This window comes from Rousettus aegyptiacus, unplaced genomic scaffold (genome assembly GCF_014176215.1).
Source record: "Rousettus aegyptiacus isolate mRouAeg1 unplaced genomic scaffold, mRouAeg1.p scaffold_m13_p_13, whole genome shotgun sequence".
Taxonomy (NCBI): Eukaryota; Metazoa; Chordata; class Mammalia; order Chiroptera; family Pteropodidae; genus Rousettus; species Rousettus aegyptiacus.
This window is the reverse complement of record NW_023416288.1, coordinates 35,102,037-35,129,730: the sequence shown is the minus strand read 5'-3', so window position 1 is coordinate 35,129,730 and position 27,694 is coordinate 35,102,037. Positions and strand designations below refer to the sequence as shown.

The 27,694-nt window shown below is 54.4% G+C and overlaps 4 protein-coding genes and 2 long non-coding RNA genes across 6 annotated transcripts; 4 read left to right on the top strand and 2 right to left on the bottom strand.

Moving 5' to 3' along the window:
- Positions 1-286: 286 nt before the first annotated feature.
- Positions 287-4,787, bottom strand: LOC107505655. The gene is made up of 4 exons (XR_004953942.1): positions 3,214-4,787; positions 2,922-3,010; positions 2,625-2,818; positions 287-959 (listed from the first exon to the last, which is right to left on the bottom strand). It is a non-coding gene; the product is annotated as an uncharacterized LOC107505655 (long non-coding RNA).
- On the top strand, positions 4,223-7,731 carry HOXA11 (homeobox A11). The gene is made up of 2 exons (XM_016135911.2): positions 4,223-4,996; positions 6,444-7,731. The coding sequence occupies exons 1-2, from the start codon at positions 4,282-4,284 to the stop codon at positions 6,674-6,676; spliced, it is 948 nt and encodes a 315-aa protein (XP_015991397.2). The 5' UTR covers positions 4,223-4,281; the 3' UTR covers positions 6,677-7,731.
- Positions 7,732-15,202: 7,471 nt separating this feature from the next.
- HOXA10 (homeobox A10) lies at positions 15,203-18,323 on the top strand. The gene is made up of 2 exons (XM_016135947.2): positions 15,203-16,163; positions 17,346-18,323. Exons 1-2 carry the CDS (start codon positions 15,203-15,205, stop codon positions 17,618-17,620), a joined length of 1,236 nt encoding a protein of 411 aa, XP_015991433.2. The 3' UTR covers positions 17,621-18,323.
- A 255-nt stretch (positions 18,324-18,578) lies between these two features.
- Positions 18,579-19,416, bottom strand: LOC107505677. Its single transcript, XR_004953941.1, has 2 exons — positions 19,066-19,416; positions 18,579-18,702 (listed from the first exon to the last, which is right to left on the bottom strand). It is a non-coding gene; the product is annotated as an uncharacterized LOC107505677 (long non-coding RNA).
- Positions 19,417-19,804: 388 nt separating this feature from the next.
- Positions 19,805-24,655, top strand: LOC118610666. Its single transcript, XM_036230211.1, has 4 exons — positions 19,805-19,812; positions 19,925-19,955; positions 19,994-21,664; positions 24,579-24,655. Exons 1-3 carry the CDS (start codon positions 19,805-19,807, stop codon positions 21,041-21,043), a joined length of 1,089 nt encoding a protein of 362 aa, XP_036086104.1. The 3' UTR covers positions 21,044-21,664; positions 24,579-24,655.
- On the top strand, positions 23,758-27,150 carry HOXA9 (homeobox A9). Its single transcript, XM_016135948.2, has 2 exons — positions 23,758-24,668; positions 25,704-27,150. Exons 1-2 carry the CDS (start codon positions 24,089-24,091, stop codon positions 25,940-25,942), a joined length of 819 nt encoding a protein of 272 aa, XP_015991434.2. The 5' UTR covers positions 23,758-24,088; the 3' UTR covers positions 25,943-27,150.
- The last annotated feature ends 544 nt before the right edge of the window (positions 27,151-27,694 follow it).

Below are 27,694 nucleotides of genomic sequence, written 5' to 3'. Positions count from 1 at the left end.
GTCTGGAGGTGCTCCCTGCCTCCAGCTCTATCCTCCACTGGACTGAGCAAATATTAAGCTGCCTATCAAGTGACAGTCTTTTCGGCTGGCTCATGTCCTTCGGTCGACTGTGCTAGAAACACCGCCAACACAACAACCCCGCTGGAAAGGCCTCACATTGCCCCGGTGTGCACTGACTGCCCCGAGGCTACCCAACCCTGGACACCTCCAACAGCCGCCCTCCGGCTGCTGCCCAGACCCCTCGGCTGCAAGAAGAAGCAGAGGCGTCAGTCCTGGGCAGAAGCACCTGGACACACTTTATTCCGATATCCCACCTGGGAAGGCGCGTGGAGCACAGGGCACACTCGACCCGCCTGAGGAGGGTCCCGAGGTGCTGAAGAAGCTCCCCGATCCCCCACCTTAAGGGCCAAATCAAAGGAAGCCTTGGAAAGGCTTGGTCTGCTTTGCTGAGCAAATCGCCTCGTTAGCTGTTTCCGCCTGACGAGGCCGGCGCGGGCTCCAGCCTTCTCCTCTCCGGGTGGCCATCTCCGAATGCTGCGTGGGGAGCGACAGGGCCGGCCCTGCTGGGGCTGCCTAAATCTTGAAGTTTGGAAAAACAAGAGGAGATTGAAACGGCTCCCTCCCTTCTCCGCAGACACACGCACCATCAGGCTGCCGCCACTTCCTGCCTTTGTTTTTCTTCCTCTCAAACATTTTTGGCCTCTTGCATTAGCTGCCGTGGGGCTTCGGGTTGACGATAAAAGGAAATACACACTGCAGACTGTTTTCTGGAGATGGCCCCGCGGTGTGGAGCTCCTGAGAAAGAGCAGCTCATGGGAAACCAGTCTCCAGGGCCAATGTCATAGCCTTGCCCTCCTCGGCCTCTTCAAGAAATGCAGCTCAGACTTGGCCTTCCAGGGCAGCCTAAGCCCCCATCGGGTCTTCCCCTGAGCTGGGTGGGCTCAGCTGCACTGTTGGTCCTGCAAAGCGGAAGAGTCAATTAGGCACAGAGCAAAGTCAAAACCGAGGACCCGCAGCAGTTCTGCTTCTTTTGTTTCCCCAAGATTTGGTCAGATCCTCGGAGCTGCACGCATCCTCGAACTCCTGCCCCCACCAAACGTTCACTCTGCCAGTGTAACCTGCATAAGAGGGGCGGGGAACAGTGGGCAGCCTTGGGGGTCTGGTCATCCCCTTCTGTCCCTGCTGGGGAACTGAAGCATTCGCCACTCCAGGCATTTCCCCTTCTCCTGGCATTAAAGCCTCTCCCCTTATCTATCTTCACGGCAGCGCCCCCACACACCCCCTTCTAGACTACAAGTCCCTCCCGGCACCCCACTTCAGTACAGCCTTCCGAATTGCCCTGTCTGCCACTCCCCGAGCGCCTTCCTCCCCTGCAGCCTTTCCTCTGGAACTCGCCTTTGTCTCCTGCAAACACCCATGGGACCTGCCAGCACCCTCTCGGCTTTGCTATCAAGGACACGGGAGGCGTTGGTTATGCGGAACAGAGCACATCCCCATACCGACCTTTCCATGGGAACCCCTTCTTCCTGGCACCAAGGGGAAAACCGATATAATTAGGAGAGAGGCTGCGGGCAGCTGGGGGAGGCGGCTGGTGTCCCCCCGCTGGCCGGCCACCGCAGCCGGTCTGCTCAGGCACAACCTGAAGTTGACTGCCAAAAGTGCTATAAAACCCCAGGTCTGTCTAGAACTGTTTTCGGTTCTCCTAGACGCCCCCGGGTTCAATTATAGTCTTAAAAGCCCTAATACAAGTGCAAGAATTTGTTTGCCTTCACCCAGGGGCGGGGCAAGCCCCGCAATGGTGGCGCCTTTGTTATGGCAAAGTCACTGAAACCCCTCATGCATTCCTTTTGTTTGAGGGTGAGGGGTGGTGGGGACTGGGTGGGCTACTAGGAGAGAGTTTGGGAGAGCCAAAATCAAGCCAGGGAATAACTCAAATACTGCTGTTCACAAACATCTCCTTCTCCCTTTTATGCTCTGTTTCCAGGAAAGAGATACTGTGGAGAAATAAATATTTTGCCTTGTTGGTCACTGCTGGAAATCGAAGTTTTTTTCGCTACAGGGCAATCCTATAACTGTAATTCCCAGCTTTAGGAGGTCTCAAGCTACCCTTCCCCAACAACCTTCCTTCTCACCAGACCTCCTCCCTCACAGCGTTACTGTCCTCTGCACAAGCCACAGTGGACAAATATGTCAAGCTGAAGATGCACAAATAATTTCGAGTTCAGCTCCCAGTGATTCAAGGAACATAAAAGTTCTTGCAGCAAACCCCAAATAAAGAGTTCATTAAACCAATGTGTCCGAGAAGTATGATTTGTGATAAGCCACCCTTGTAAAGGAGGAGGTAGGAGCCACATAAACATTAATGCTAATAAATTAGTTTACTCCACTACAGAGTAGTTACTCGATATTATTGATATTTACAGTGGGCATTCAAATGCAATAGTGGGCCATCATTTGAAGAAAATACATAATGAGAATATTTCTTTTCCAGTGCAATACATGATTAGATTTGTTATTGAGTCAGTTACAGTCCACTCAGCAATAAATAAATAAATCGATGTTGACACTTAAATACCAAAGATCTTAGAGTTTATACTCTAAATCTCCCCGAGATATATAAATACCTTTGGCTATTTCCTGGACAGGGAAAGGGAAAAGGTTATTCTTGTTCATTTTCGACTTTTCTTCAGGGGCATCCAGCTCCTTCCAAGAAGATAGGTGTGAGGAGGCCCCAGGCTGGGCCCCTCCCAGCTCCTGGCCCTGCCTGGCTGCTCTGTGTCCTCTTCTTTTGCTTCTCCCAAACATTGTTCATTCAATCCTGCAGGACAGTGAGCATTTTTCACCATCCATTTTTTAATTTCCTCTTCCCAAGAAAGCTCACACTAGTCGCTATGGCCTCTGCCTCTATCTTTAGTTCATACCTAGACTTTTTGAGGCGTCCTTTCCACCCAAGGTGCTGGAAGTTTGGGAAGCACGTCTCCTGTCTCTTTTCTTTGGCATTGTGTTCCTTCTGTGGGATGAGTAGTAGGAAAGGCACTTTTGAGTTTCTGCCCTGTGCATCCTTGGCTCTCAGGCTTTTCAAGGAAGGAGAGAAGGCGTGTTTCCCCTTTCTCAGCCACGATCTCTCGCCCTCGCCCCTTCTCGCTGTCCCCACTCTCCCTACAGCTCTGGAGTTCGCTAGCAGCTGGTGGGTCCCAGGAAGTTGTAGCATACCCAGGAGAAGGCTCCTCGGATGTCAGCGCCTCTAAAACAGCCCAAGTCTCGCCTCTACTGCTTGGTTCCCCGAGTCCTCAGCTCCAGAAGACCGGGCAGGAGGGCTAGTGCGCAGCGGCGCCGCCCCCGCGTCTCGGGCCCTGCGGAGCGACTCCGAACCCCGGCAGGCAGCGAGGAGGAGGGGGTTTCTCCGAGGGCAGGGCATGGGGTGAGGAGGCCGGCAAGGAGGATGAAAGGGAGGTGGATCCCGGGTAAGACGAAGGCCCTCCGGGACCTGCGGATCCCTGACAAACCGCGGGGGAAGCCGCCCTGGTTGTTGGCGGTTTAGGGACGGAAGGCACTAAAGCGCTTCGGAAGTGACCATGAATGCGAGCGTGTAATCAAGTCACCGTGCAAATCGGGCAAGCCATGAGGCCGGCACATCCACGGCTGCGAACCCTGGCCCCGAAGGGGGTCCGGCCAGAGTCTGAGGCAGAGGTGGCTCCCAGAGCAAGCCAGTGGGAGGGGGACAGCGAAGAAGGAGGCGCGACCGCAATCCTCCAAGCAAATTGATTCCAAGACCACGCACAGGACACGCAGCGACGAGCTCCCACCCGGCCACCCCCAGCGTGGGGCGCCCCTCACCCGGGGAGTGGTGGGTGGCAGAAGTTGAGTTCTCTCACCGCCCTGGGCGCGCTTGAGGGCCAGGACCGTGCAGCGGGGCGCGGCCCAGCTTTGCCGCGCGCCGGGGAGGCCCCCCAGCCAACATGAGTTACACCGGCGATTACGTGCTTTCGGTGAGAACACCGAGTGACGATCTGTTGCTTCCCCTGAGGTGGCTACAAAGAAAGGAAGCCGGGGAGGGAGGGGGGAGAAAAAAGGAAAGGGGGGGGGGAGGCCCGGACTAGCTCGCAGCTTGTCAATTTCAACATCGGGTCACATGACCAGCACCTCCCTGCTAAGGATGGGGATAGATTTCCACGTCAGCTTACGTCTCCAAATTTCTACTTCACGGATCCGCTTCAAAGAGGCAGCTGCAGTGGAGAATCATGTTAAGCTCGGCTACTGCGGAGAGCCCAAGGTAGCCCAATGATGGATTTTGATGAGCGTGGTCCCTGCTCCTCTAACATGTATTTGCCAAGTTGTACTTACTACGTCTCGGGTCCAGATTTCTCCAGCCTCCCTTCTTTTCTGCCCCAGACCCCGTCTTCGCGCCCAATGACATACTCCTACTCTTCCAACCTGCCCCAGGTCCAACCCGTGCGCGAAGTGACCTTCAGAGAGTACGCCATTGAGCCCGCCACTAAATGGCACCCCCGCGGCAATCTGGCCCACTGCTACTCCGCGGAGGAGCTCGCGCACAGAGACTGCCTGCAGGCGCCCAGCGCGGCCGGCGTGCCTGGCGACGTGCTGGCCAAGAGCGCGGCCACCGTCTACCACCACCCCACCCCCGCCGTCTCGTCCAATTTCTATAGCACCGTGGGCAGGAACGGCGTCCTGCCACAGGCTTTCGACCAGTTTTTCGAGACGGCCTACGGCACCCCGGAAAACCTCGCCTCCTCGGACTACCCCGGGGACAAGAGCGCCGAGAAGGGGCCCCCGGCGGCCGCGGCGACCTCGGCGGCGGCGGCGGCAGCGGCCACGGGCACCCCGGCAACTTCAAGTTCGGACAGCGGCGCCGGCGGCTGCCGGGAGGCGGCGGCGACGGCGGCGGCCGAGGACAAGGAGCGGCGGCGGCGCCCCGAGAGCAGCAGCAGCCCCGAGTCGTCTTCCGGCCACACTGAGGACAAGGCCGGCGGCTCCAGTACGTATAAAGGCAGCGCCCTGCGCTTTATGAAAGGGGAGTTGGAAATCTAGCGCAGCACCGCTGTTAAATTTTTATATGCTGTTTTATAAGCATATAAGGTTTATGAAGGGCCTTTAGGTTTCCCCCAACAAAACTTTGTTATAAAAGGCGGGATCACGTGGCGAGTGCTGAAATTGGCCGTGAAATACCCACCGGCCAAGCCATGCCTGCAAAAAAAAAAAAAAAAAGAAAGAAAGAAAAAAGAAAAAAAAAGAAAAAGAAGAAGAAAAAAAAAAGAAAGAAAGAAAGCCTCCCTTTCCCCCTGTTTTCCCTTCTCAGCTCCCAAAGCCCGGCAGCTCGACCCTGCTCGGGGCCAGCTTGGGGCTGGGGAGCCGGAGGTGGGCGCCTGTAAATTCCCCCTGCAAGGGCTCCAGGAGCCTTTGATAGCGAGGTAATCCGGAGATTTTTATAAAAGCCATGTGTTTCGCCGGGTCTCCAGTCCCGGCCAGGATTCAAAGGCATCGCTGTTTAACGACGGCGCTAGCAGCGTGTTTAACAGATAAAATAGCCCGCTTAGCTCGAGCAATATATTAAATGAAACAAATTAACCCAAACTTGGCCTTTTTGTCCAAAGGAAGCCATTTTCCTCTGGCGCGGTGGCAATTAGGTGCCGCCTCTGTCCAACTGTTATTCACAATTGTTATTCAATCTGTCAAAAGCGGGTTTTTGTTTTTTTTTCTTTACGTCTGGTGAAGTTTTATCGAAAAGGGGAGCAAGGCGAGGCTGCACAGCTGTGGGAAAGCCTTCTACCCTCCTCTCCATCTAAAACAGCAGCCCTGCCCTGACTCGGGCCCAGGAGGCTGTGTGGTCTTGGTGCTCAAAGAAGGCCCAGGAGAGGGGACTTCCACTGCCATCTCTTGACCTCGCGGAAGCCAGGAGGTTGGCCAGGGAGGCAGGAGCTGGTGGCCAGGACTCAGGCTGACAAAGAACCAGCAGCTGGCCCAGACGTTAACGAGGGGAAAGACTAGGGCTGGGGCCGCCTTTACTGCCTCGGAACCGGCCGCCCAGGTGCTGGAAGGTGAAATGTCCCCCGGCAGCTGTTTATTTAGTCTGGCCCGGCTGGAGGCAGCCGGCAACCCCCACTCTGTGGCTTTGAAAGCAGCCTCCGCAGCACAAACTCTCCTGTTGCTGTGAGGATCCCTCCTTTCTGCTCTGGAGGCACTGTAAGCAGCCTCCCTGGGGGCCTATCTAGGGAGCTGGCTTTTATCTGGGGCTGAGACTCCGCCTGCAGTCTGTCCCCAGCCCGCATTAGGAACCCGAAGGTAGTAGGGGCCTGGGGAGACCTTGACGGGGCTCCCGCAGGGCCTGCAGTCCCTGGGGCCAGCCCTTTCCCTCCACTTGGGGCTCTGGGATGGTTTTCAGACCCCACACCTGGCTCACTCCCTGCCTCTTTCTCCCTCCACAGGTGGCCAACGCACCCGAAAGAAGCGCTGCCCCTATACCAAGTACCAGATCCGGGAGCTGGAGCGTGAGTTCTTCTTCAGTGTGTACATCAACAAAGAGAAGCGCCTGCAGCTGTCTCGCATGCTCAACCTCACCGACCGTCAGGTCAAAATCTGGTTCCAGAACAGGAGAATGAAGGAAAAAAAAATTAACAGAGACCGTTTACAGTATTACTCGGCCAACCCGCTCCTCTAAGGCTCCAGCCAGCTGGAATTGGGTGGGGGGCTTCATGAGATTATATGCAGATTTTGCCCTTGACAAGGTCAAGGCACACGGTGACTTTTGAAGAAAGGATGTTGTGCAAGAGAGGGGCCGTTACAGAGATAGAGCCCCCCAAGGAGGCAGCCTGAGACTCTCGGGCATCTGTGGTTAAGATTCCTAATAATAATTGGATTCGAAGAGTCGTGCATCAACAAGAATGAATGGTTTGGGACCCCTGGCGGTTCGCTCTTGGAGACTGCTGGAGCTTCGGGCTGGGTGTGGTCTCCATCAGGGACTGGGCTCCCTGCCAGGCCCTCTGGAGATCGACCCCCGCCCAGGACCCTCCACATGGAGGCTGCCCACCCCCCAGGAGCCCTGCATCAACTAGCTATTCAATCTCCAAACACAGTTCAGCTTGGGGACAGGAGCAGGAAGAAATGGGAGGATTCCTAGATGTCCGTAATGGGGCTGCTTTCCAAAGCCAATGTGAAAGACGACTGGACTAAGGTGATAGGAGGCGGGAGACTGCTGCTGATCCTTGAGGGAAAACAACAACGACAACAACAAAAAACAATCTACCATTCCAGGTGGCATTAGTGGGTCTCCACCCCTCCTAGACACTCACTGAACTCGCTGTCTCAGGCCTCAGCTTCTAGCAGTTGCCTTCTGCAGCCTACCTAGCTTTTCTTACCAAGAAGGGGTCTTCATCGTGGTCCGCCATGCAAGCCTAAAGTCTGGTTGCGGAGCAGACTATTCCCTGAGGTAGAAGACATCAAAAAACTAAGAGGCTGCACCCAGGCCGCTGGCCCCGGGATCTGTGCAGGAAACGCTTGTGGACTGCGGTAGCTTGGCAAAGTCTCTGCCACGGTTAATCGAAGCTTGGATGTGCTCAGTGAAGGAGCAGGCGGGACAGTGATCACCAGCTATGAGGGACTCAAGACCACCAAAGCACCCGCTTCCGGAGCCGCACTCTGCCCTTCAATGCCCCAGAACTGAGCCTGGAAGCTTCCTATGACCTTCCAAGAGCTCAAGAGTGATTTGGAATTATTTTAAAAGATAAATATTATATTATATATATATATTTCCCTGCAGGAACCAAAGCAAATTTTAAAAGATGCAATGTAGAGGGGGGAAAGATGAAGAAAATATTTAAAGGCTCTATCTGTTTACAATGTTCCACGGTTAAACTCACTCACTGCTAAGAATATTTGAATGTACGCTTCATACAGGGATGGTGTTCAAAAGACTTGTAAATAAAGGAACCATAACCTATTTTGTTTGAATACTTTTTTGTTTGTTTGTTTGCCATTAGTTGATTTCCTTTGGACTGTTGGAGTGGGCGGGAAGGGTATTGGGAATGGTCTTTTTAATTTCTTGCAATATTTGGAAAGTGTTGGGTTTGCTCTGAGGTAGTTTAGCCCAACAGTGTCTGGGGACCTCAGCTGAGAAAGCCAGGACCCCTCCCATTGAATCTTTTCTGCCTCCCTGTGCTAAGAAGTTTCTGGTCACTCTGTTTGTAACAAGAGTGTTGGCCTGTCTGTCCTCCATTCTCACCAACTGCGTATGTCACAGCATGTATACAGGCGACAAGGCACAAGGAAAATAAAGACTGTGGAAACTTGAGTATTGGGTCCTGGTGTGACATTCCTCTCCTTGCTCACCTTTTGCTGCCAAATGTCTACCATCCAACACCATCCCCACCAGGAAAGGGGCAGGTCATCAAGCCCCTGAGAGACTGGGGAGGTGACTTAGTCAGGATTTTGATCCAAGGGAAGCCTGGCTTAGGAAGCCAAAGTGACTAGCCAGGTTCTTTGGGGGAAGTGGGGTCCCAGGAAAAGGGTGTCTCAGGACCAGGAATATGAGGATTCATCCTCTGACTGACCTCAGGAAGAAACCTCAGGGCTTAAGGTGGCCCATGGGTCTCATCCCAGGCCGGACTCCCTCACTACAGGACTAGCAGGATTGAAGTAGAACCACTCTAGGGTGCCCTGGGGAACCCTTCAGAAAGAAAGAGACCCATCTGGGTACAAAGAGCAGACTCTCGGGAGTCTCTAAGGGCACTTTCTCCCCAGCTCCCAGCTGAGGCTGCCTTTTCCCTTTGGGGAAAGAAAGATGCCGGTTTCCTCTTTGTTTCCTGCCTTTGAACTTCTGCCTTAAATTTGGACATCGCCCATAACCTTGAGGGGCAGGGCGGAAAGACCAGAGTCTTTTGTTGCCACCCCACCTCTACCCCACCCTCTCCCTAGCCACCCAGGCAGGGCCAGAGCAGCAGAGATCGAATTGGGAGAGGGGCCCCAGACCCCGCTTTGTTTATTTGTTTGTGTGTTTGGATAACTGGCTCCACTGGGGCAACCCAGCTGAAAGGGGAGCGGGACAGACACCCCAGATGAATGCCTAGGTTGATAGACACAGAGGTGAACAAGGACTCTGTTGGGGGGCAGGAAGGGGGTGGGGGCAGGGAAGCCCAGGGTTTGAGGGAAGACTTCCTTTGAGACAGTTAAAGATTAACCAAAGTCTCGCAGGTTGCTAGAGAGCGTCTAGACAGGAGGACTGCTCTCGGGCGGGCGGCAAGCGGGCGCGGGTTTGATTTCTGAGCCCTATAAAAGCCCATCCTCCGATGGCTGTGACAATGTGGTCGTAAACCCTTCCCGAGCCGGCCAATTTGCATATTTGGAATGCGCCACTATAAACCCGGCTGGGGTTTTGCAGCAATTTCTTAGATGTAAAAGTGAGATCTCTTTAGCAGCGGTCTGGGCACATTTTCTCCCTGTGTCTCTTCCTGGAGCTTGCTTCCCTCTCCCGGCTCGGGCTCGAGTTCGGGCACGGCCTAGGCGTTCATCCACCGCGAGATGGCGCACTTCCGATCAATGTCAAAGCCGCCAGGGAGCCGGGAACCCCAGCGCGATTCTTGGCCTTTGTTTGCTTCTGATACTAAGAGCAGCACGTTACATTATTTCACTGTCCCGCTCCCCTTCGTATATAAAAGGGGGGGGGGCTCACCTTCAAGAAGTGGTTGGTGTTGTAATTTAAAGCAACGCGCCTTCTCTAGACTTCGCAGGCGTCGCCGCGCGGAGAAGCCCGTTGTCCCTCAGCAGTGATTTCGGAAATGTGTCAAGGTAAGAGGCCATAGGTTTAGCAATTTCAGACTGGCTGGGGAGGGAGTGGGAAGGTGGCTGATGTCTGAGCAAGGCTGAGGGAAGTGGCTGAGTTTGTGAGCTCCTGGTTGACCGTATAGGTGCTCAGCCCACCCCACCCCCAACCTCTCCCATCGCTCCCTAAGGATGGAAAAGCAAGGGAAGGCCTAAGTGGAAAAGTTGACGATTTAAGCTCCCTGCGCCAGCTAAAAATCCAAGGCGATCTTTCGATTTTGTAAAAATGTTCATCACGGGATGAACCAGGGATGGAGAGGGGGGCATCGGAGCAAAGGGTCGCGCCTGTACCGGGATAGGAGGTTGTGTTGGCGACGAACAGGAGTTGGCGGTGCTGGGGAAAACAAAGTTTCTACTGCAAACAATGAGGCGATCAGTAATCGTGGCGGCTGCTTATTCCCTGGGGCAGATGTCGGGGTGGTCGCTAGTTTCTAACTAGGTGCGGCCTCTAGTCTGTCCAGCAGCCTGGGGTAAACCTTTGTTCTGAAAAAGGCGGATTCAGAAAAGTCGCATTTGATTTTCGAGGCTTCCAGAGAAGTCTGTATTGCCTTTTTTTTTTTTTTTGAATGTACCGCTATAAACCTGGCTGGCGTTTTGCAGCAATCGCATAGATGTAAAAATGAGACCTTTTGCTTATTTTGCAAATGTGCAAAAATTGTACTAGTAAATACCTATATATTTTCAAAAGCAGGCACTGAGAATAATCTCTGATCAACTTATCCCTCCATCAGGGTTGTCATAAAACAAGTTTTAAATAATCATTTCACTTACATGTTGGAGGCTAGATTCAAATGCTCTTTTCTTATATTTAAATCTTTACTCCAATATGTTTTCATTGGTTTATTGAAATGGTCATTCCCCCCCCCCCCAAATATACAGTGCATGTGTGTATAAGCTACCAAACGGCTTATGCCACCAGCCTGGCATTTACTCAGGCCCTAAGGGAATGTCAGAGAAAGTAGGTGCTGCCCGTGCTTGCGTGCATGTGTGTGTAAATTTTCCCTATTAAAGCCACTAGTCTTTGTTGAGCACTAGTTCCCAAACTCTGCTAGAATAGAGCAACCAAGGAGTGGGTGCCCACATAGTCCTCTCTGCAGCCTTCGCCTTCGCTAAAATCCCAGAGCCGCCTCGAGTTTCAAAGCCAGAGGTAGTTTATTATGGACAAAACTAAGGATATTGCAATTTAGGGGGTGTGTGAAAAGGCTCCAACACTTCCCTCATCAAGAGAGAAGGGCCGGATCAGTAGTTGAGTTTAGAAAAAAAAATTTTAAAGCGGGTCGTTTAAGGATGGATTGCACCTGATTGATTCAAAGCAAACACATCAGCTTTCCCTGGAAATGTTGATATTCTCAAAGACGATTAGGAAAAGAACATCATTGCTTACAAAAAAAAATTCCTAACTCTGCAGTAAATGCGTGAATCGGAGAAGTCCAGAATTTTTGTTAAAGCCCGATATGTGGAAGTAGTGTTTTTCTTCTATGGGGTTGAAGCCTAACGCCACCTCCAGTCAGATAATTTTGAGCCCAAAAAGCACTGATATCGACCTCCACATACAAATCATTCACTAGCGATCTCAGTCTCAGTACCTAGTATTTTAAAACAGAATTTTGGGGGGTAGTAACAGTTTATTATTTCTCCTCGTTCGTAAGGGCCTTCTTGGGAGGAGGAATCCACTGTCCAGTGAACTGCATCGTAACCCTTGCCAAACGGCTTATTCCACCCGCCTGGGTTTACTCCGGCTTCAAAGTCATGGGGAAGGGTCTGTTATTACCCAAGTAGAAATAGCTAATATTTACTCCTAGATGTAAACGTGGGCCTTGGTGGCTTTCACATAACTCTGCACAGGCCTGGTTGAAGCAAGCAGGCACCGAGAGTTTTAGGTCAAAGGCATCCCGAGGGCGAGAGAGAAATTCAGCAACTGGGAGGGAGGGGAAAAGGCAGAGAAGGCAAAAAGGCAAATGGGTGAGAGGGAGATGTGTCTGGAAGCCGACCCTTCCTGCAGTTGAATCGCTTTTCTTAATCTCTTGGAGTGGGAAATCTGGGGAAAACCTAGGCGATCAATAAATGGAATATTCCATAAAGGAAGCTAACACCTCGGTGTTATAGTCTGGGGAATGTGGGGCCTTGGGGGCGGTTGGGGATGCTGAGAGCTTGGAGGCAGACTGAGAGGATTTAACTGGAGCTTCTGCTGCGTGGATACTGCCCCATCCGAACCAGCGGCAGGAGACCAGTCTGTGTCCCTAGCATCCTCGCATGCTTTCCTCTGTGCAGCAAGCCCGGATGGGAGCGGGGCAGCGTTCCTGGCCCAGAGAGGGGCTCCCACACGGGTTCACACACTCTTTTTCTTGTTTTAAAGCAAGAAACAGCACGGACTCAACATCCCATTTGGTTTATTGAGGGGGGCGGATGGAGGTAGATGATGGAGAAAACATCTGGCTCTCCCCAAAGGTCGGCGAAGACCCAAGTGCCAATGCCATGGTCCGGGAGCCGGCCGCGGACCATCCACCTTCTCTACTCCGCAGCCAAGGGGTCTTCTTGTAGCAGATGCAGTACCAAGCTGACTTCTATATCTTGGGCTGGCACGTGCACAATCTTGGATTCCATCCAGCCTAGAAGCCCATTTGGCCACCCTACAGGGTCCTGACCAGACAGGGCCTGAGCTGCATGTACAAGGCACTGGGCTTGTCTTCCAATAAAATTGACAGGGCAGCTGAATTCCCCAAGAGCCCTGGAACATTCTGGAGGGCCTTCTCGGCTTTGAGGCATCTGCGAACGCCTTTAAAATGATGGATCGAATTGTGGGAATGCACAGATGTGCATTTTTCATAGGTTAAGATGCAGAACTTGGCTTTAGATTTTCCAAAGGGGCCTTAACGTTCAAAAAGGTTAAGAAAGACAGGTTTAGATCATTGTCTTTCACTTCATTTTCTTAGCCTCCACGACCTCGAACATTCTGTCTTATGGCCACAGGCCCTTCCCAGCCTGTGGCCTGGGAAGTTGGTTTCTGCATTTAGTCTAAAGAAGCATCAAGTCCCCATCCACTGGCCTGCTGAGGCTCATGATCTTAAGGAACTCTCTCTCCTGTTCTTGGGACCTACCTTCCACTTGGCAGAGCTTTCCTGAGAGGTATGGGCGGTGCGGAGGGGCAAAGCCCCCTTCTTAGCAGTCCTCAGCTTCCTGGCCTTCCCAATAGCACTGCTGAGCACAACAGTCCTGGTCAGTTCCACCCTCCTGGCACGGCGAGCTGGGTAAGGACAGGTCCCATCCAGGGAAGGGTCCTAGGCTTCGGTGCTCTGAAATTTTTTTGTACTCAAGTTTGTTGGCTTCAGGGGCCTAGCCAGGTTAGAATTTGCCTTGGCCTTGCGCATAAGAGCAATGAGGACAGCAAAGGGCAGCTCCTAATCCTGTGCACAGACCTGACTCAGTTTGGCTGCGTCGCTGCTGCAGCCTCAAGACCCCGTCTGGAGAGCACTGGCTTTCTCATGCTCTCTCCTCTCCCCTACTCTCTTTCCCTCTGTTCTCTCTCTCTCTCTCCTCTCTCTTTCTCTCTCCCTTCTTCCACCCCAGATGCTCAGTTCACAGAGTCAGTAATCTCCAGGCACAGTGGTGGAAGTGGCTGGAGCACAGCGCAAGCAATGGCGCAGCCTCCCGGGCTCCGCTCAGGGCAGCTTCGGCTGGCAGAGACCGCAACAGCTTGCATCTCAGAAGCCAGCCCTGAGGCTCTGTCGCAGCTCTCCCGTGCGCTCTCTCTGGGGCCTCTCAGGCTTTGCTTCCTCCTCTCACTGGGTTCGTACTGGGAGGAACAAGGCCAAGTGCCTGGCAAATCACCCAAGATGCCAGGGTCCTTCCTCGTTGCGTGCAGAGGCCCGAGCGGTCTGCTTCCTGGGATCCCGGTGTGCAGTAGCTCCAGTCAAAGCCTCTGCAGGAGCTGGTGCTGGTGGGGCGGGCAGGCCTAGGGCATCCTGGAGAGCTGTAGCCCCCAGATCAGGGGCAAGGCCGCGACCTCCTGGGCTCCACTAGATCCGGCCGGGCAGAAAAGGTCACATTTCCTGAAACATGTATGAGGCCCACACTTGGGGCTAGTGCCCTGTGCCGGCCATTTCCAGTTGACTAAAGACTAAGAGTGTGTCCTTATGGCCAGGGGAGAAAGGGTCTGCTGAGCAAAGAGCCTGGCCTCCAAAGTTCCTATAACTGGGCCAAGAGCCCAGCCGGGCCTCGCGGGGGACGCATTTCCTCACCGCGGGCCTCGTTAAAATGTGCACACCAGGGGAGTGAGGGCTGCTCTAGCCGGCGGGTTTGGAGGGGAGGGAGAGAGAGGGGTGGGGACAACGGAGAGGCAGGAGTGCGGTGACACTGGTTCTTGTCATAGCCTGCGGGAGCATGCGAATGCCAAGGCTAAAGGGAGAACTGGAGAATGTGTGGCAGAGGTGTCCGCTGGCCGCCTACCCCGCTCAGCCTCCCCGGCCGGGTCTTCGCCTAGAGCAAGCCATAGCCCCAGAAGACCAACGCTTCTTTCTCTTCCCTGAAGAGGCTTGAAGCTTGGAGCCTGCTAGGGTGTTGGGGTTGTGGGGTGCCTGGACCTGGCCCTCCTCACCTCAGAGCAGGGGTGGGGTGATTTTTCAGCCAAGGTTGCCAGTGGCTTCCAGCACCACCGCTTATGCCAGCCCACCGAGGCAGCCAGAGGCGAAGACCCTAACTGGGTCAACTGACTGGCAGAGGAGAGGAGAGTGGGGCTGAGAGACCCGAGCATTACGGTTTGGGGGAAATTCCCTGTGGGATACAAGACAGAAGGAAAATGGTCAGCTTCCCGTCCCCTCTGGATTTCGGACACTCTAAGGGACCTGGTGGCCTTGGGACCAGGTCTGTCACTTTTGGGAGACAGCTCCAGGTACAGAGTTACATGGGAAGAGCTTGAGGCCCCGACAGGACCCCTTAGTGCACCGAGGGCTAGTAGCTGATTCTGAAATAAGGATGGGGAGCACCCAAGGCAGACCGGGGTGCGCGCTATAAACATCCCACTTATTAACTACGCAGGGCCCCAGGGCCTTTCAAACAGACCCCAAAAGAGGGCTCACGTCCGGGCATCGGCTGGGCGAGCTCCAGGGCCAGGTGGCCCATCGGCCACGTTGGAGCAGCCCCCCGCAGCTCCTGGCCTTTGGGCTGAGGTATCGGGCGTGCGTCTCGCGGCCCATCAATACAGATTACATATTTATATCAATCGCGGGCTCGGAGGTCGCCCTCCGAGAGCGCCCCGCGCCTACGAAATCAAACTGGGAGTGGTCGCGCGGAAACTCTAGCTCAGGATTGGCTGCGGGCGCCCGCCGTGGTGCGGGGGGATTGCTAATCGTATTCAGCATGTTTTGCACAAGAAATGTCAGCCAGAAAGGGCTATCTGCTCCCTTCGCCAAATTATCCCACAACAATGTCATGCTCGGAGAGCCCCGCCGCGAACTCTTTTTTGGTGGACTCGCTCATCAGCTCCGGCAGAGGAGAGGCCGGCGGGGGCGGCGGCGGCTCGGGGGGCGGCGGCGGCTACTACGCCCACGGCGGGGTCTACCTGCCGCCGGCCGCCGACCTGTCCTACGGGCTGCAGAGCTGCGGGCTTTTCCCGGCTCTGGGAGGCAAGCGCAATGAGGCGGCATCGCCAGGCGGCGGCGGCGGCAACGGGGGCCTGGGTCCCGGGGCGCACGGCTACGCGCCCGCGCCCATAGACCTGTGGCTGGACGCGCCCAGGTCGTGCCGCATGGAGCCGCCCGAGGGGCCGCCGCCGCCGCCACCGCCGCAGCCGCAGCAGCAGCCGCCCCCTCCGCAACCAGCCCAGCCCCAGCCGCAGGCCACTGCGTGCTCTTTCGCGCAGAACATCAAAGAGGAGAGCTCCTACTGCCTCTACGACTCCGCGGACAAATGCCCCAAAGGCTCGGCAGCCGCTGCCGAGCTGGCCCCCTTCTCCAGGGGCCCGCCACCCGATGGCTGCTCCCTGGGCTCCTCCAGCGGAGTGCCAGTGCCTGGCTACTTTCGCCTCTCCCAGGCCTATGGCACGGCCAAGGGCTACGGCGGCGGCGGCGGCGCGCAGCAGCTCGGCGCCGGCCCGTTCCCCGCCCAGCCCCCCGGGCGAGGCTTCGACCCGCCACCCGTGCTCGCCTCCGGCTCGGCGGATGCAGCCCGGAAGGAGCGAGCCCTCGATTCGCCGCCGCCGCCGACTCTGGCTTGCGGTGGCGGCGGCGGGGGCTCGCAGGGCGATGAGGAGGCGCACGCGTCGTCCTCGGCCGCCGAGGAGCTCTCCCCGGCCCCTTCCGAGAGCAGCAAAGCCTCGCCGGAGAAGGACTCCCTGGGTAAGCAAGGCGCGCTGAAGGGCCTCAGGCGGGCAGGCAGGCAGGCCGGCCCAGAGAGGGGAAGGAGCAGGGAGCCAGGAGTCCGCGCGGCAGCCGGCTGGCCTTGGCCGGAGCTGCAGGCAGGCTGACCTTGTGAACTTGCTTTTTAATATTTGGGCGTGGGGATGCAGTAAAAATTCATGTCCAGCTTAGAGCCCCACACCAAGACGTCCTCCGCGCTGGCCTTAGCTCACCCCGACTGGGGGCGAGGACACCGGCGAGCAGCCCGCCTCTAATGCATGCCCTTCTCCGTGGGCCAGAGCACCCTCAGCCGTGGTCTGGGCCCAGCCTGCGAGGCTCGGCCCACGCTGGGGGAGGGGAGGGAGGGAAAGTAGCTCGCCCGCAGATAGCACGGATGTTTGTAAGGCATCCAAAATAAGCAGCCGCCAGCACCAATAAATAAGCCCATTAACCGGCGAAGTTCGAGTTTACGATCCCCCAAGCTTTTTTCAAAGTTGCTAGAGGGGCGGGAATCCTCCTTGCGGGTAGAAGAAAAAGCAGATCCCGCCCGGACGCCGGGGCTCTGAACTGATCCTCAAACACGGGCCGTTTCGCTTCCCCTGGAACTCAGAATCGCCCAGACTGCATGTCCCTGGCTCCCGGAGTCAGGGCGGGCCCTTGACCCCGAATAAATTTTTCGGGCCTTCCCCATGTCCCAACTGTGTCCTTCTCTCTCTCCTCAAATGGCCTTAGGCAAAGAGGGGTCTGGAGTGAGACATGGCCATGCTGTCCGCCCCCCCTTCCAAGTAAGCACCCCAGCTTCCAGCCTGGGGGGCTGCAGGAAATGCTTGTCTGCTTGGGGCCAGAAGCAAAGAAAAAATAAGGCGTTAAGTTCAAGATATACAGCCTCCCAGGCCGTTCATTCTGAGAGCACCTGGCAGCTTTGTGTTAAAACAGGTGTTTAGGAAAAGGTGAAGGGAAATTTAAATTGGGAGGGTAGGTGTAGATTGGAGGCCCACTGGATTTTGCACATGCCTTTTTAAGGCACATGCCATTTTTTTCCTGGGCAAGCGAAAGGGGGCACAATTCTCTTTATGTGACTTAGGGCACCTCTCTCGTGACAGAGGCCGCCCAAATTCACCCCGACAGGAAGTCCACAAAGCCTAGATTTAACCTTCCTCTCTTTATCCTCTTAAATGCCAGGCAATTCCAAAGGCGAAAATGCAGCCAACTGGCTCACTGCAAAGAGTGGCCGGAAGAAGCGTTGCCCCTACACGAAGCACCAGACGCTGGAGCTGGAGAAGGAGTTTCTGTTCAACATGTACCTTACTCGAGAGCGGCGCCTAGAGATCAGCCGCAGTGTCCACCTCACGGACAGACAAGTGAAAATCTGGTTTCAGAACCGCAGGATGAAACTGAAGAAAATGAACCGAGAGAACCGGATCCGGGAGCTCACAGCCAACTTTAATTTTTCCTGATGAAACTCCAGGCAATGCCGTTTTTTTTTGGGTTTGTTTTTGTTTTTGTTTTTGTTGCGCTTCCAGAGAGCCGTTCTCCTCCCTCTGTCTTCAGCCTTTGCCCAGGAACTCGCACCTGTGCGGGAGCCCCATTCCTCCCTCCCACACTCCCCATCTCCCTGGCCATTACATCTGTGCAGGGCTGGTTTGTTCTGACGTTTTGTTTGTCTGTTTGCTAGGTGCTGGTTTATGTGTTGTTTTCTGGGGGAAAAAGCCATATCGCTCTAAAATTCTATATAGATAAATATTATCCTTAAGTGTCAAGTGGTGACTGGGATAGTTTGCTGTCTCAGGATTCCACTGCTCAAGATGGCCCCTGTCGTCCCGGTGGAGCTGGTTTCCTGTGGGGGCCCCTGGGCAAATCTAGCCCGGAAGGCTGAGGTCCCATTGTAGGCGCTGAGGTGTCTGGCCTGAGGTCAGTGGTGCAAGGAGCTGCCACCGGGCTGCCCGGCCTGGAGTGTTGGGCTGTGTTTAATCAGGGGATATAGGCCCCAGGGTTTCTTTTTTCTTTCTTCCTTGGCAAAGAGAAGGGCTTATGGGCATGGACGTACAGGTTGGCAAAAGGGCTTGACTTTGGCTGATTGGAAAATCGAGAGTTAGAAAGATGAATTTTTCCTTCCTCTGTAAGATATCCCAGCTATAAAAGAAAAGAAAAGAAAAAAAAGACCAGGACAAGGAAACTTCTCTTCCAGATTGTGTAAGGTCTTGCACTGCAGGACTAAATTATTTCCCTTACCTCTGAATTTCCATATCCTCTGGCTGTAGATAAATAATCTAATGTAGTTTTATTTATACCTGCAGATTTAGTGGATTTGTTGTCATTAAATAATTGTTACCACTGGTAACGCACGACAAGCACACCACAATTCTCCCTATCTTGTGGAGGGTTTTTTTTCCCCCACTTTTTTCTTTTCTTTTCTTTTTTTTCTTTCCAAAATTCATGGAAGCCGAGGTGGGCTGGGGCAAGCAGAATAGACAAGAAAAGGGAGACATTGTTTGGGTTTCCTTTATACTGTGAAGTTACATGCATAAAAGGGTCAAACCTGTAGGTGCAGAAAAAGAAAAAAAACTATAAATGCAAATCTGTATAAATGTCTATTATTATGAAAAACTGCCAATCTTGTTTTATGCAAATGCATTCTACGTTATTATAAATGTTAGTTCTAGCTCTATTTACTTCTAATCTTAAATCAGAATAAATTAATATTGTAATGCTGCTGTGCGTTGAAAAAAAGACGATGTTTATGTTCTTATAGAAGAATAAAAGCTGTGGAATGAAGCTTTTTAATTTCACCTCTTTTTTTTGACTTATCTTCACCTTCCACTTTAGCCCGTCCACCACTTTTACAACAGGAGGACTAGCCCTCACCCCCTGCAATTACTTTAGGCATCTATTTAAATATTACCTAGACAGTCGTAATTTGTCTGGGCCCTATGGCCCTGGTGCCGTAAGGTTTGTCGGCTTTTGTTCGGTTTTATGACTTGCTAGTATATCTGGATTGTGGCTGTCTTGGACCGGTGGTTTCAGTTGAGAGGGGAGCTGCATTAGACAGAGGAAGCCAAACAGGATTTCTTTCGGGAGCCCCAGGGAAGCTCGCAGAGGCTGGTTATTTTGTGGGTCCCCTGGTCCTTGATAACCCCCAATCCGGGGAGCAGGCTGGGCCCAGGACGCGTCACTAGCGTCCACGCAGCGGTTAGGTAGACCGCTGCTGGGCTGCCTGGGGGTCCCCTCCCCCAGCACGGCCTCCCCCACCTGGTCGCCCTCCGCGGGGCCACGCGCTTCCTGCTCGCGGGAGGTGGGGGTGGGGGGCGGCGGCAGGGGGAGGGGGCGCGGGAGCGCGCGCCGGGGCTGGCTGCCTCGCAGGGAGGGAGAGAGGGGGAGAGCGAGCCGTGGGGAGCGAGCGCAGGAGGCCGAGACCAGACAGGGAGCCGGGCTCCGGGCTGTCCCTGGCGCTTTGGAGTCGCCCAGAGCTGCCGCCTCTCGGCGCCAACTTGCCGAGCTGCAAGATTTGGGGAACCAGCACGCACCCTGCTCGTCCTCCGTTCTCGTTCTCTCCCCTCCTTCCATTTTCCTCTCTCTCCTTTACCTTCCTTCCCTCCCTCTCCTAGGTTTACCTTACTGGGCCGGTGGCTTCTCCTTTCGCGATGCCTTAGCCGTAGCCCGGAACACGCAGTGGCAGCGGAGGGCGCAGGTTGGCGAGGGACCGGGCCGGGCGCGATCACTGGGTTCTCCCTTGGCGGCGGCGGTGGCGGTGGCGGCGGCAGTGGCGGCAGCAGCGGCGGGCGAGGCAGCCCCGTGCGGGCAGCACCAGAACTGGTCGGTGATTTAGGTAGTTTCCTGTTGTTGGGATCCACCTTTCTCTCGACAGCACGACACTGCCTTCATTACTTCAGTTGAAATCGTCTCCAGGTACCTGTGTGCGGGGGCCGGGCCGGGCCGGGCCCGGCGGGGCACCCAGGCTCTGCTCGTGCCCGGCCTGCGGTGGCAACCTCGGTTTCCCCCGCGCAGGAGCCTCGTCCTTGCCTCCTTCTCAGCGCTTTGCCAGGCTGCTCACCCTCCCGACCCCCCACTTGGCCCTGAGCAGGTATGGTCAGGTTAGCGGCTCCTTAGCAGACGCCGGGGGCGTGGTAGGAATTCTGGGTCCCGGGCCATTCAAGGTCAGGGGCGCGCGCTTCCATTCTGGGCCTTCCCGCTCCAGGTCTGTCCCTGGCCAGGGACCCCGCCATTCTCCTGCAAGGCTGGGACACCATCAGCCCCAATCCAGGATAGGAGATAAGGAAAGGTTTCTCTGTCAGTGGAGACGCAGTCTAATCTGGAAGAGAAGGGCAGGCAGGGACTGGGATACTGGCCTTGTCACTCACCCTTCTCTCTGCAAGCTCCTTCTGCTCACAGGAGTCGCCTTGGACTCTTTTCTTCCTTCTTTCTTTCCTTCCCGCCTTTCTTCCTGTTTTTTTTTCCTTTCTTCTTTCCTTTACTCCTTCATTCTTTTCCCCCTTCTGTTTATTTTTGTTTCATCCGCAGTCTCTCTGTGCCCAGTTTTCTATCTCTACCTCCTTTCCTCCACAACTCTTCCTTCTGGGGGACCCAGGGCTAGCTCGGGAAGAGCCTGGAGGGGGGTCTTATTTTCCTCTGGGCGTTCAAGTCGGAATCTGGTGAGGAAGAACTCGCGCGGGCGGCTGTCGAGGGCTGTGGACCTGGGCCTGGTGTGCCGCTGCGCTGACAAGGCCTCGGTTACGATCACGACCGGATGGCGGCGGCCTTGCGTTCCTCCGCCGCGAGTCAGCAGCAACAGCATAGGAGATCCCATTTGTGGGCATTCGCGGCGTTTTCGTGTGCCCGCACCGAGGGCAAGGAGGGCTTCGCCAGCCTTACTGGGGGCCTGAGGCTGGGACCTAGGCTGACGCTCAGCCAGGCTCGATGGAGTCTGGCCACAGAGGAAGATCTCCAGGAAGCTTCCTCCACTCTCCCGGCCTTGCGGATCTCAGCTCAGGCTTTTAACTGCCATAACAGAGTCCCGCTAAAGCAAAGATTGTCTGGCTGCTTGCTTGCCAGTAGCTTCTGTCAGGTTCAGAGTCTGTTAGATATGGCATCTTCGTGCGGAAGATTGCTGGAGAAGGGGAACTTCCAGCGCCAACCTGTTTCAAATAATAGGGGAAGGAAATTCTAAAGTCCACAACCATTGGAATACAAACTTGGGTCTTTGTTCCAAATTGTAGTCTACCGTTGGAAGCCAGTCGGACCATTCTCGGTATTACTGGGAACCCAAAACAACCTCCATCCCTCCCTAGCCCCCAAAACACACACATTCAGGCATTCGGGTTCATTCCCATGGAGTAGTTCTTCCCTTTCCAGCTCAGCTTCGGGCCCAGGAACTGTTTTCATCGCTCAGCTCCTGGTCCTGTGATCTGAAAGGCCGGCACACCACATTTTCAACAACTCTTCTTTGCCATTTTCAGGACCTGTGTATTGGATTTGTTCTGGAGGCCAAGGTTTTAGACTCTCAGGTGAGAAGAGGCAATTTGTAATCACTCCCATTTATTATTTCTTTATGCGCACGAAATCCCTTTTACTTCCAAAATAAAAGCAGATACAAAAGCCTGAAGTCTCTTCCCAAACCTCTGAGCCGAAGAGGGATAATTTTTGTATTGTGATTCCCGCCCCCTTCTACGCACCAGTAAGGACCACTTAACACTCAAGGTCTCCTAATTATTTAGTAACTGTCCTATTTTGGAGGCTAGGAATATTTAAAGGAATGATCTTTTATTTAAAATATTACTGTTAATAATTCGTGTCTTCTCTGGGTACAAAAAAAAAGTGGAAAAGGCAATCAGGTATGTCCTGTCCGTTTGCGGACAATTACATCAGGGGAGAAAATTTCCTCCCGGATTAATTTTTCTTAATGAAAATCTCAGAGGCCCCGCAAATTACCGGATATTTGGGACACCTTGGGAAGCGGTGGGGGTGGGGATGACGTGGAGGAATTTAGAGGGAAAGGGAAAATATTAGCGGGGGGGAGGGGGCTGAGGAGGCCAGGACCGGCCACGTCGGAGTTCATTGTGTGCGCCACTTCCCTCTTCCGGCGCGGGCTGAGAAAGGGGCACCGGGTTGGTCTCCACGCGGCTTCTCAGCCTTGCTATCAGGCAGAGCCTGGCATGTGAAGATCCCTGTGCCGGATAGGGATGTGTCAGGCCTTTTGGAGGGGGGGTATTACTGGAACTGTTGGGGAGGGTGAAGGCAAAACAGGAGATGGAAGCGCCCTCGCCGCCAGGGAAGTGGGCTAATGAGAAACACACTCTTGCATAGTGTTCACACGTGAATTTAATTACCCCGTTTTTAGGAGTCGCTGCTTTCTGTTTGGATTTGGGGTGGGTTTTTTCCCTTCCAATTAACAGAGAGGCCGAGGCCTTTTAATTTACCCCTGAAAGGCTCTAAAGGGTGAGAAACACCCTTCTCAATTTGGCCAAGCTAAGGAATAGGATTAAAGTCAATGCCCCGTGCCCCTCCTCGTTTTAATTTCTGGCCCTGGACTTGAGCTGCGGCCGCCTCACGTTGGGCCTTGTAACTCCGCTGAGCCGCGGGCCGCGTGGGTAACCGAGGCGGGCGCGCTCAGGACACGGGTCAGGAAAGAAGGACTCAGACTGGGCTCTGAGGCCAGCTGCTCCGGTACTGGCCTCCCAGCTGTGGAGCTGCCGGGTCTCTTAGGCCAAATTCTCCTTCCATCGGTGTCGCCTCGTGTTTTTGTTTTTGTTTGTTTTTGCAGCTCGGATTCAGGGAGTGCGATGAGGCTTGCAGAGCTCAGCGTTAGGGCCTTCGAGGTCGGAGCACAGGGCTGGGGTGCTTGCTGCGTCCAAGCCTGGGGATTGCGATTCCCGCCGACGCTAAGCGGGGCGCGCCCGGCGCGCGTGTGCGCGGTCGGGGCCTGCCGAGCAGCACCAGCAAGCCCCCAAACCCTCCGCTCACAGATGGCTGGCTGCTGCTTCCCTGGTCGCTCCTCGTGGGGCGCTCGCTGGAGGCGCAGCGGCGAATTTGGGCGCTCCCTGGGCACCCTGCACTCTGGTCGGGCAGATTCCAGAGGCTGGGTCCCGTGGGCGGCCTGTCTCTGCACAGCGCGCTCGGGCGGTGGCGGTGGCGGCTCAGTATGGGACTGCTACTGCGTTGAATTTGACTTTTCGCGGCCGGCCCGGGGCAAACTCGCATCTCTGGGGACTGCAGGGATTATTTACAGGGAGCTCGCCAACCAAACACAACAGTCTAATTTAACCTTTCCAAGTCCTCGTAAATTTTTACAGCTGGGAGCCACGGCGAGGTAAACGAATCTGTTGGTCGTTCCCAACTTCCCACCAGCCTGTGTGGCTTCTGAAACAATAACTCCTTATGAAATATCATAAATATAGATTTAAATACAGTAGAGCGAGAATGCGATTTGGCTGCTTTTTTATGGCTTCAATTATTGTCTAATTTTATGTGAGGGGCTCCGCTCGCCGCACTCGAACGCGGGACCCGCGCCTTGCTGATGGCGTGATTAATTGTGATATAAAATAGTCCGCTTAAGAAGTGTGCGTCTGGCGGTGGCGGTGGGAGGGGAGGGAGTCCGGAGGCAAGGCCAGATTTGATCTTTTAATCTTCGTTGGCCACAATTAAAACAAACCCGATCGCGGAGCGCCGCGATCCTTTTGCATAAAAACATATGGCTTTTGCTATAAAAATTATGACTGCAAAACACCGGGCCATTAATAGCGTGCGGAGTGATTTACGCGTTATTGTTCTGCCGGGCGGACACGTGACGCGCGCGGCCAATGGGGGCGCGGGCGCCGGCAACTTATTAGGTGACTGTACTTCCCCCCCTGGTGCCACCAAGTTGTTACATGAAATCTGCAGTTTCATAATTTCCGCGGGTCGGGCCGGCCGGCCGGGCGCAGAGCTCGGCGATGGCCACGACCGGGGCTCTGGGCAACTACTATGTGGACTCGTTCCTGCTGGGCGCCGACGCCGCGGACGAGCTGGGCGCCGGCCGCTACCCTCCGGGGACCCTGGGCCAGCCCCCCCGGCAGGCGGCGGCGCTGGCCGAGCACCCCGACTTCAGCCCGTGCAGCTTCCAGTCCAAGACGGCGGTGTTCGGCGCCTCGTGGAACCCGGTGCACGCGGCGGGCGCCAGCGCGGTGCCCGCAGCGGTGTATCACCACCACCACCACCACCCCTATGTGCACTCACAGGCGCCCGTGGCGGCGGCGGCGCCGGACGGCAGGTACATGCGCTCCTGGCTGGAGCCCACGCCCGGCGCGCTCTCCTTCGCGGGCTTGCCCTCCAGCCGGCCTTATGGCATTAAACCTGAACCGCTGTCGGCCAGAAGGGGTGACTGTCCCACGCTTGACACTCACACTCTGTCCCTGACTGACTATGCTTGTGGTTCTCCTCCAGTTGATAGAGAAAAACAGCCCAGCGAAGGCGCCTTCTCCGAAAACAATGCTGAGAATGAGAGCGGCGGAGACAAGCCCCCCATCGATCCCAGTAAGTGTCTCCTCCCTCCAGACCCACCGCCGCCTCCACGCCGGCCACCCGGATCTGCCGGCCCGCCAGCTTTCTTTTGAGCCTGCCTTCGCCTGCGCTGCAAGCCTCCTAAGCAGGGGCCCGGAGCCAGAAGTTGCTGTTTGGGACGCCTCAGATGGGGCCCCAAGTCCACAGAGCTGTGACAAGCGGGCCTGCGGGTCTCGGGGGGGAGGGGAGGCGGCTGCCACCAAGAGAGGGGGCGGGGCGGAAGCTACGGGCCGAGCCAAGACCAGCCACCCATCTCCCTGGCTGCCCAGGACCAGGGCAGAGATACTTTGGGTCGTTCTTCGAAAGCAGCGCGGCAGAGTCTTTTGTGCGGCTGGATTGTCCGCGAGCAACGGCGTCAACTGCAGCTAGGACACTGGGGAAGACGGCCGATTCCCTCCACTTCTTGCCTTCAGCCAGTGGAGGCGTAAATCCTGCCTTAGATGAGGCTGCAGGCGACCAGGCCACGAGAGTCCCTATGCCAGATTATTCAAATAAACTGGAGAAGTGATCAATGGTCTTGGGGTGCCTAGGGGCGCAGTGACGGCCTGCCTCGCTCCCACGGCCTTCCAGGGAGGTCAAATAAGGGGGGCGGGGAGAATAGAAGGAAAGGTGGGGAAGGGAAGACACAGAGTTAGTGAGAGAAAAAAGGAAATTAACCTTACTACACGAGTACAAGACAGCATGGCAAACGATCTTTTTCCAAATTTCATCGCTCAGCGTGCAGAAAGTGTGGGAAAGGAAAGGAAAGGACAGGACAGGAGGACAGAGGAAGGGAAAGGAGGGCCTCCGAGAGGAGGAGGGGGGCTGAGGTTTTACGGCGTGCAATTGTAAGTGACCGTCCCTGCGTCTGTCTGCCAGGGGTCCATTGTGTCCGAGCCTCTGCCGCCTTCCCTAACCAATTCAGCAGCGTCCTGCACTTTGGCCGAAGACCCTAGGAGGTTCCTTAGCCCCCAGAGGAGGAGGGGGCGTACTTCTTCTCCTTTTAAATCCCATTTCTCTCTCCCGCAGGCAACCCTGCGGCCAACTGGCTCCATGCGCGCTCCACACGGAAGAAGCGCTGCCCTTATACGAAACACCAGACGCTGGAACTGGAGAAAGAGTTTCTGTTCAACATGTACCTCACCAGGGACCGCAGGTACGAGGTGGCCCGACTGCTCAACCTCACCGAAAGGCAGGTCAAGATCTGGTTCCAGAACCGCAGGATGAAAATGAAGAAAATCAACAAGGACCGAGCGAAGGATGAGTGATGCCACTCGAGTTCATTTAGAAAACAGATGGAGCTAGAGAGAGAGAAAGAGAGAGAACGAGAGAGAGAGAAAGGACTGCCCATCCCCTTCTCCCAACCCCATCCCACCCGAGCGAGCCTCCAGCACCCCTCACAGAGCGGTTCTAAACTGCAGGCCTCATCTCTCCCTGGCATACCCTTCTCAGGCGGGCTCCTTGGCCTGCCGCTTTGATGAAGGAGGTATCGTAAGCTTTCCATTTTCTATAGGAAAAAAAAAAAAAAGAAAAAAAGAAAAAGAAAAAAAAAAGAAGGGGGCATTAGCGCTGATGGCTGTGTGTGCTAGCTTGTATATATTTTATAAAATCTACCTGTTCCTGACTTAAAACAAACAAACAAACAAAAAAAACTACCTTTTTTTTATAATGCACAACTGTTGACTGCAGGCTGTATAGTTTTTAGTCTGTGTAGTTAATTTAATTTTCTCTTTGTGAGGCAGAGCAATCTGCCCAGATACTTGAACGCTGTGTTTTATTGTGGTAATTATGTTTTGTGACTCAAACTTCTGTGCTGGGTGAAGCACCCGTTGTGATTGTGAAAGCTAGAATTCAATTTGAACTCAGGTTGTTTATGAGGAGGAAAACAGTTGCATAGGGTATAGCTCTGTAGTGGAATATGTCTTCTGTATAACTAGGCTGTTAACCTTTGATTGTAAATTAGCTGTAAGGATTTCCCAGTGAAATAGTTTTTGTTTTTGTTTTTTAAAGAAAAGATTCTCTAGGATGCATAGATTCATGGTTTTCTCCACTTTTGAAAATCAGGCATTTTAGTTTCTACATGCGCTATCAACCTGTCTTATCAATTGTATATATAAACCACATATTAAAGGAAAAAGCGATCAGACCAGCTTGAATATTGTTTTTGCACCAGACAAACCATGAGGATATTTGGAGCTATACGTATGTGCAGAAGGTTGCTACCTATGGTTTACGTTTAATTTTAACCGGGGGAAATGAATGCTTATTGTAATGGAGTTAATTTTATTGATAATAAATTATACACTATGAAACCGCCATTGGGCTACTGTAGATTTGTATTCTTGGTGAATCTGGGGTTTCCACTGGGCTGAGCATACACTGTATATTTTGCAATAGTTACCTCAAGGCCTACTGACCAACTTGTGTTGAGATGTTATTTAACTTTTTGCTAAATAAATATATTGATTCTTTTCTATCTATCTATATCTTTTTTATGTTACGGGTCTTTGCACCTTCTCCTGGGACAGGGAGCCTGGGTAGTCTCTGGGTTGGGGCTCGGTTGAAAGAGGACAGAACCTCGATTTTGCTCTGAGGGTTTTGGGAAGCTGGAACCTACTGCAGCCAGCCGGCAGGGCGGCGGGGCCTGAGTGCTCGCCTCTAGGCCCGCTGCCTGGCGGCGCAAGCGGTGGAGGAAGGCTGGGGGATACCCAGCGGCAAGGCCAGGCTCCAGGCTTTGTGTCCATTTGTGGGGCTGCCGAGGGGGCCTCTGAGGAGCTGGGCTGGGGTCTCGAGTATCACTGGCCAGTAACAATGAAAGGTCTCTCTTTCATCCTGGGGCCCCAAGAAATTTCCCAAACCCAGATCTGAGGAGACTGCTGGGCCATCCCTGACAGTCGGGGTGAGCAGGTGGGGGGCAGTGGGACCAAGAGCTGAGTGTCTGCCTCTTAAGGAGTCTCCAAGGAGGGAAACAGGAGTCGGATCGCTCCAACGTGGCCGCTGGGACAGACGTTTGGGGCTCT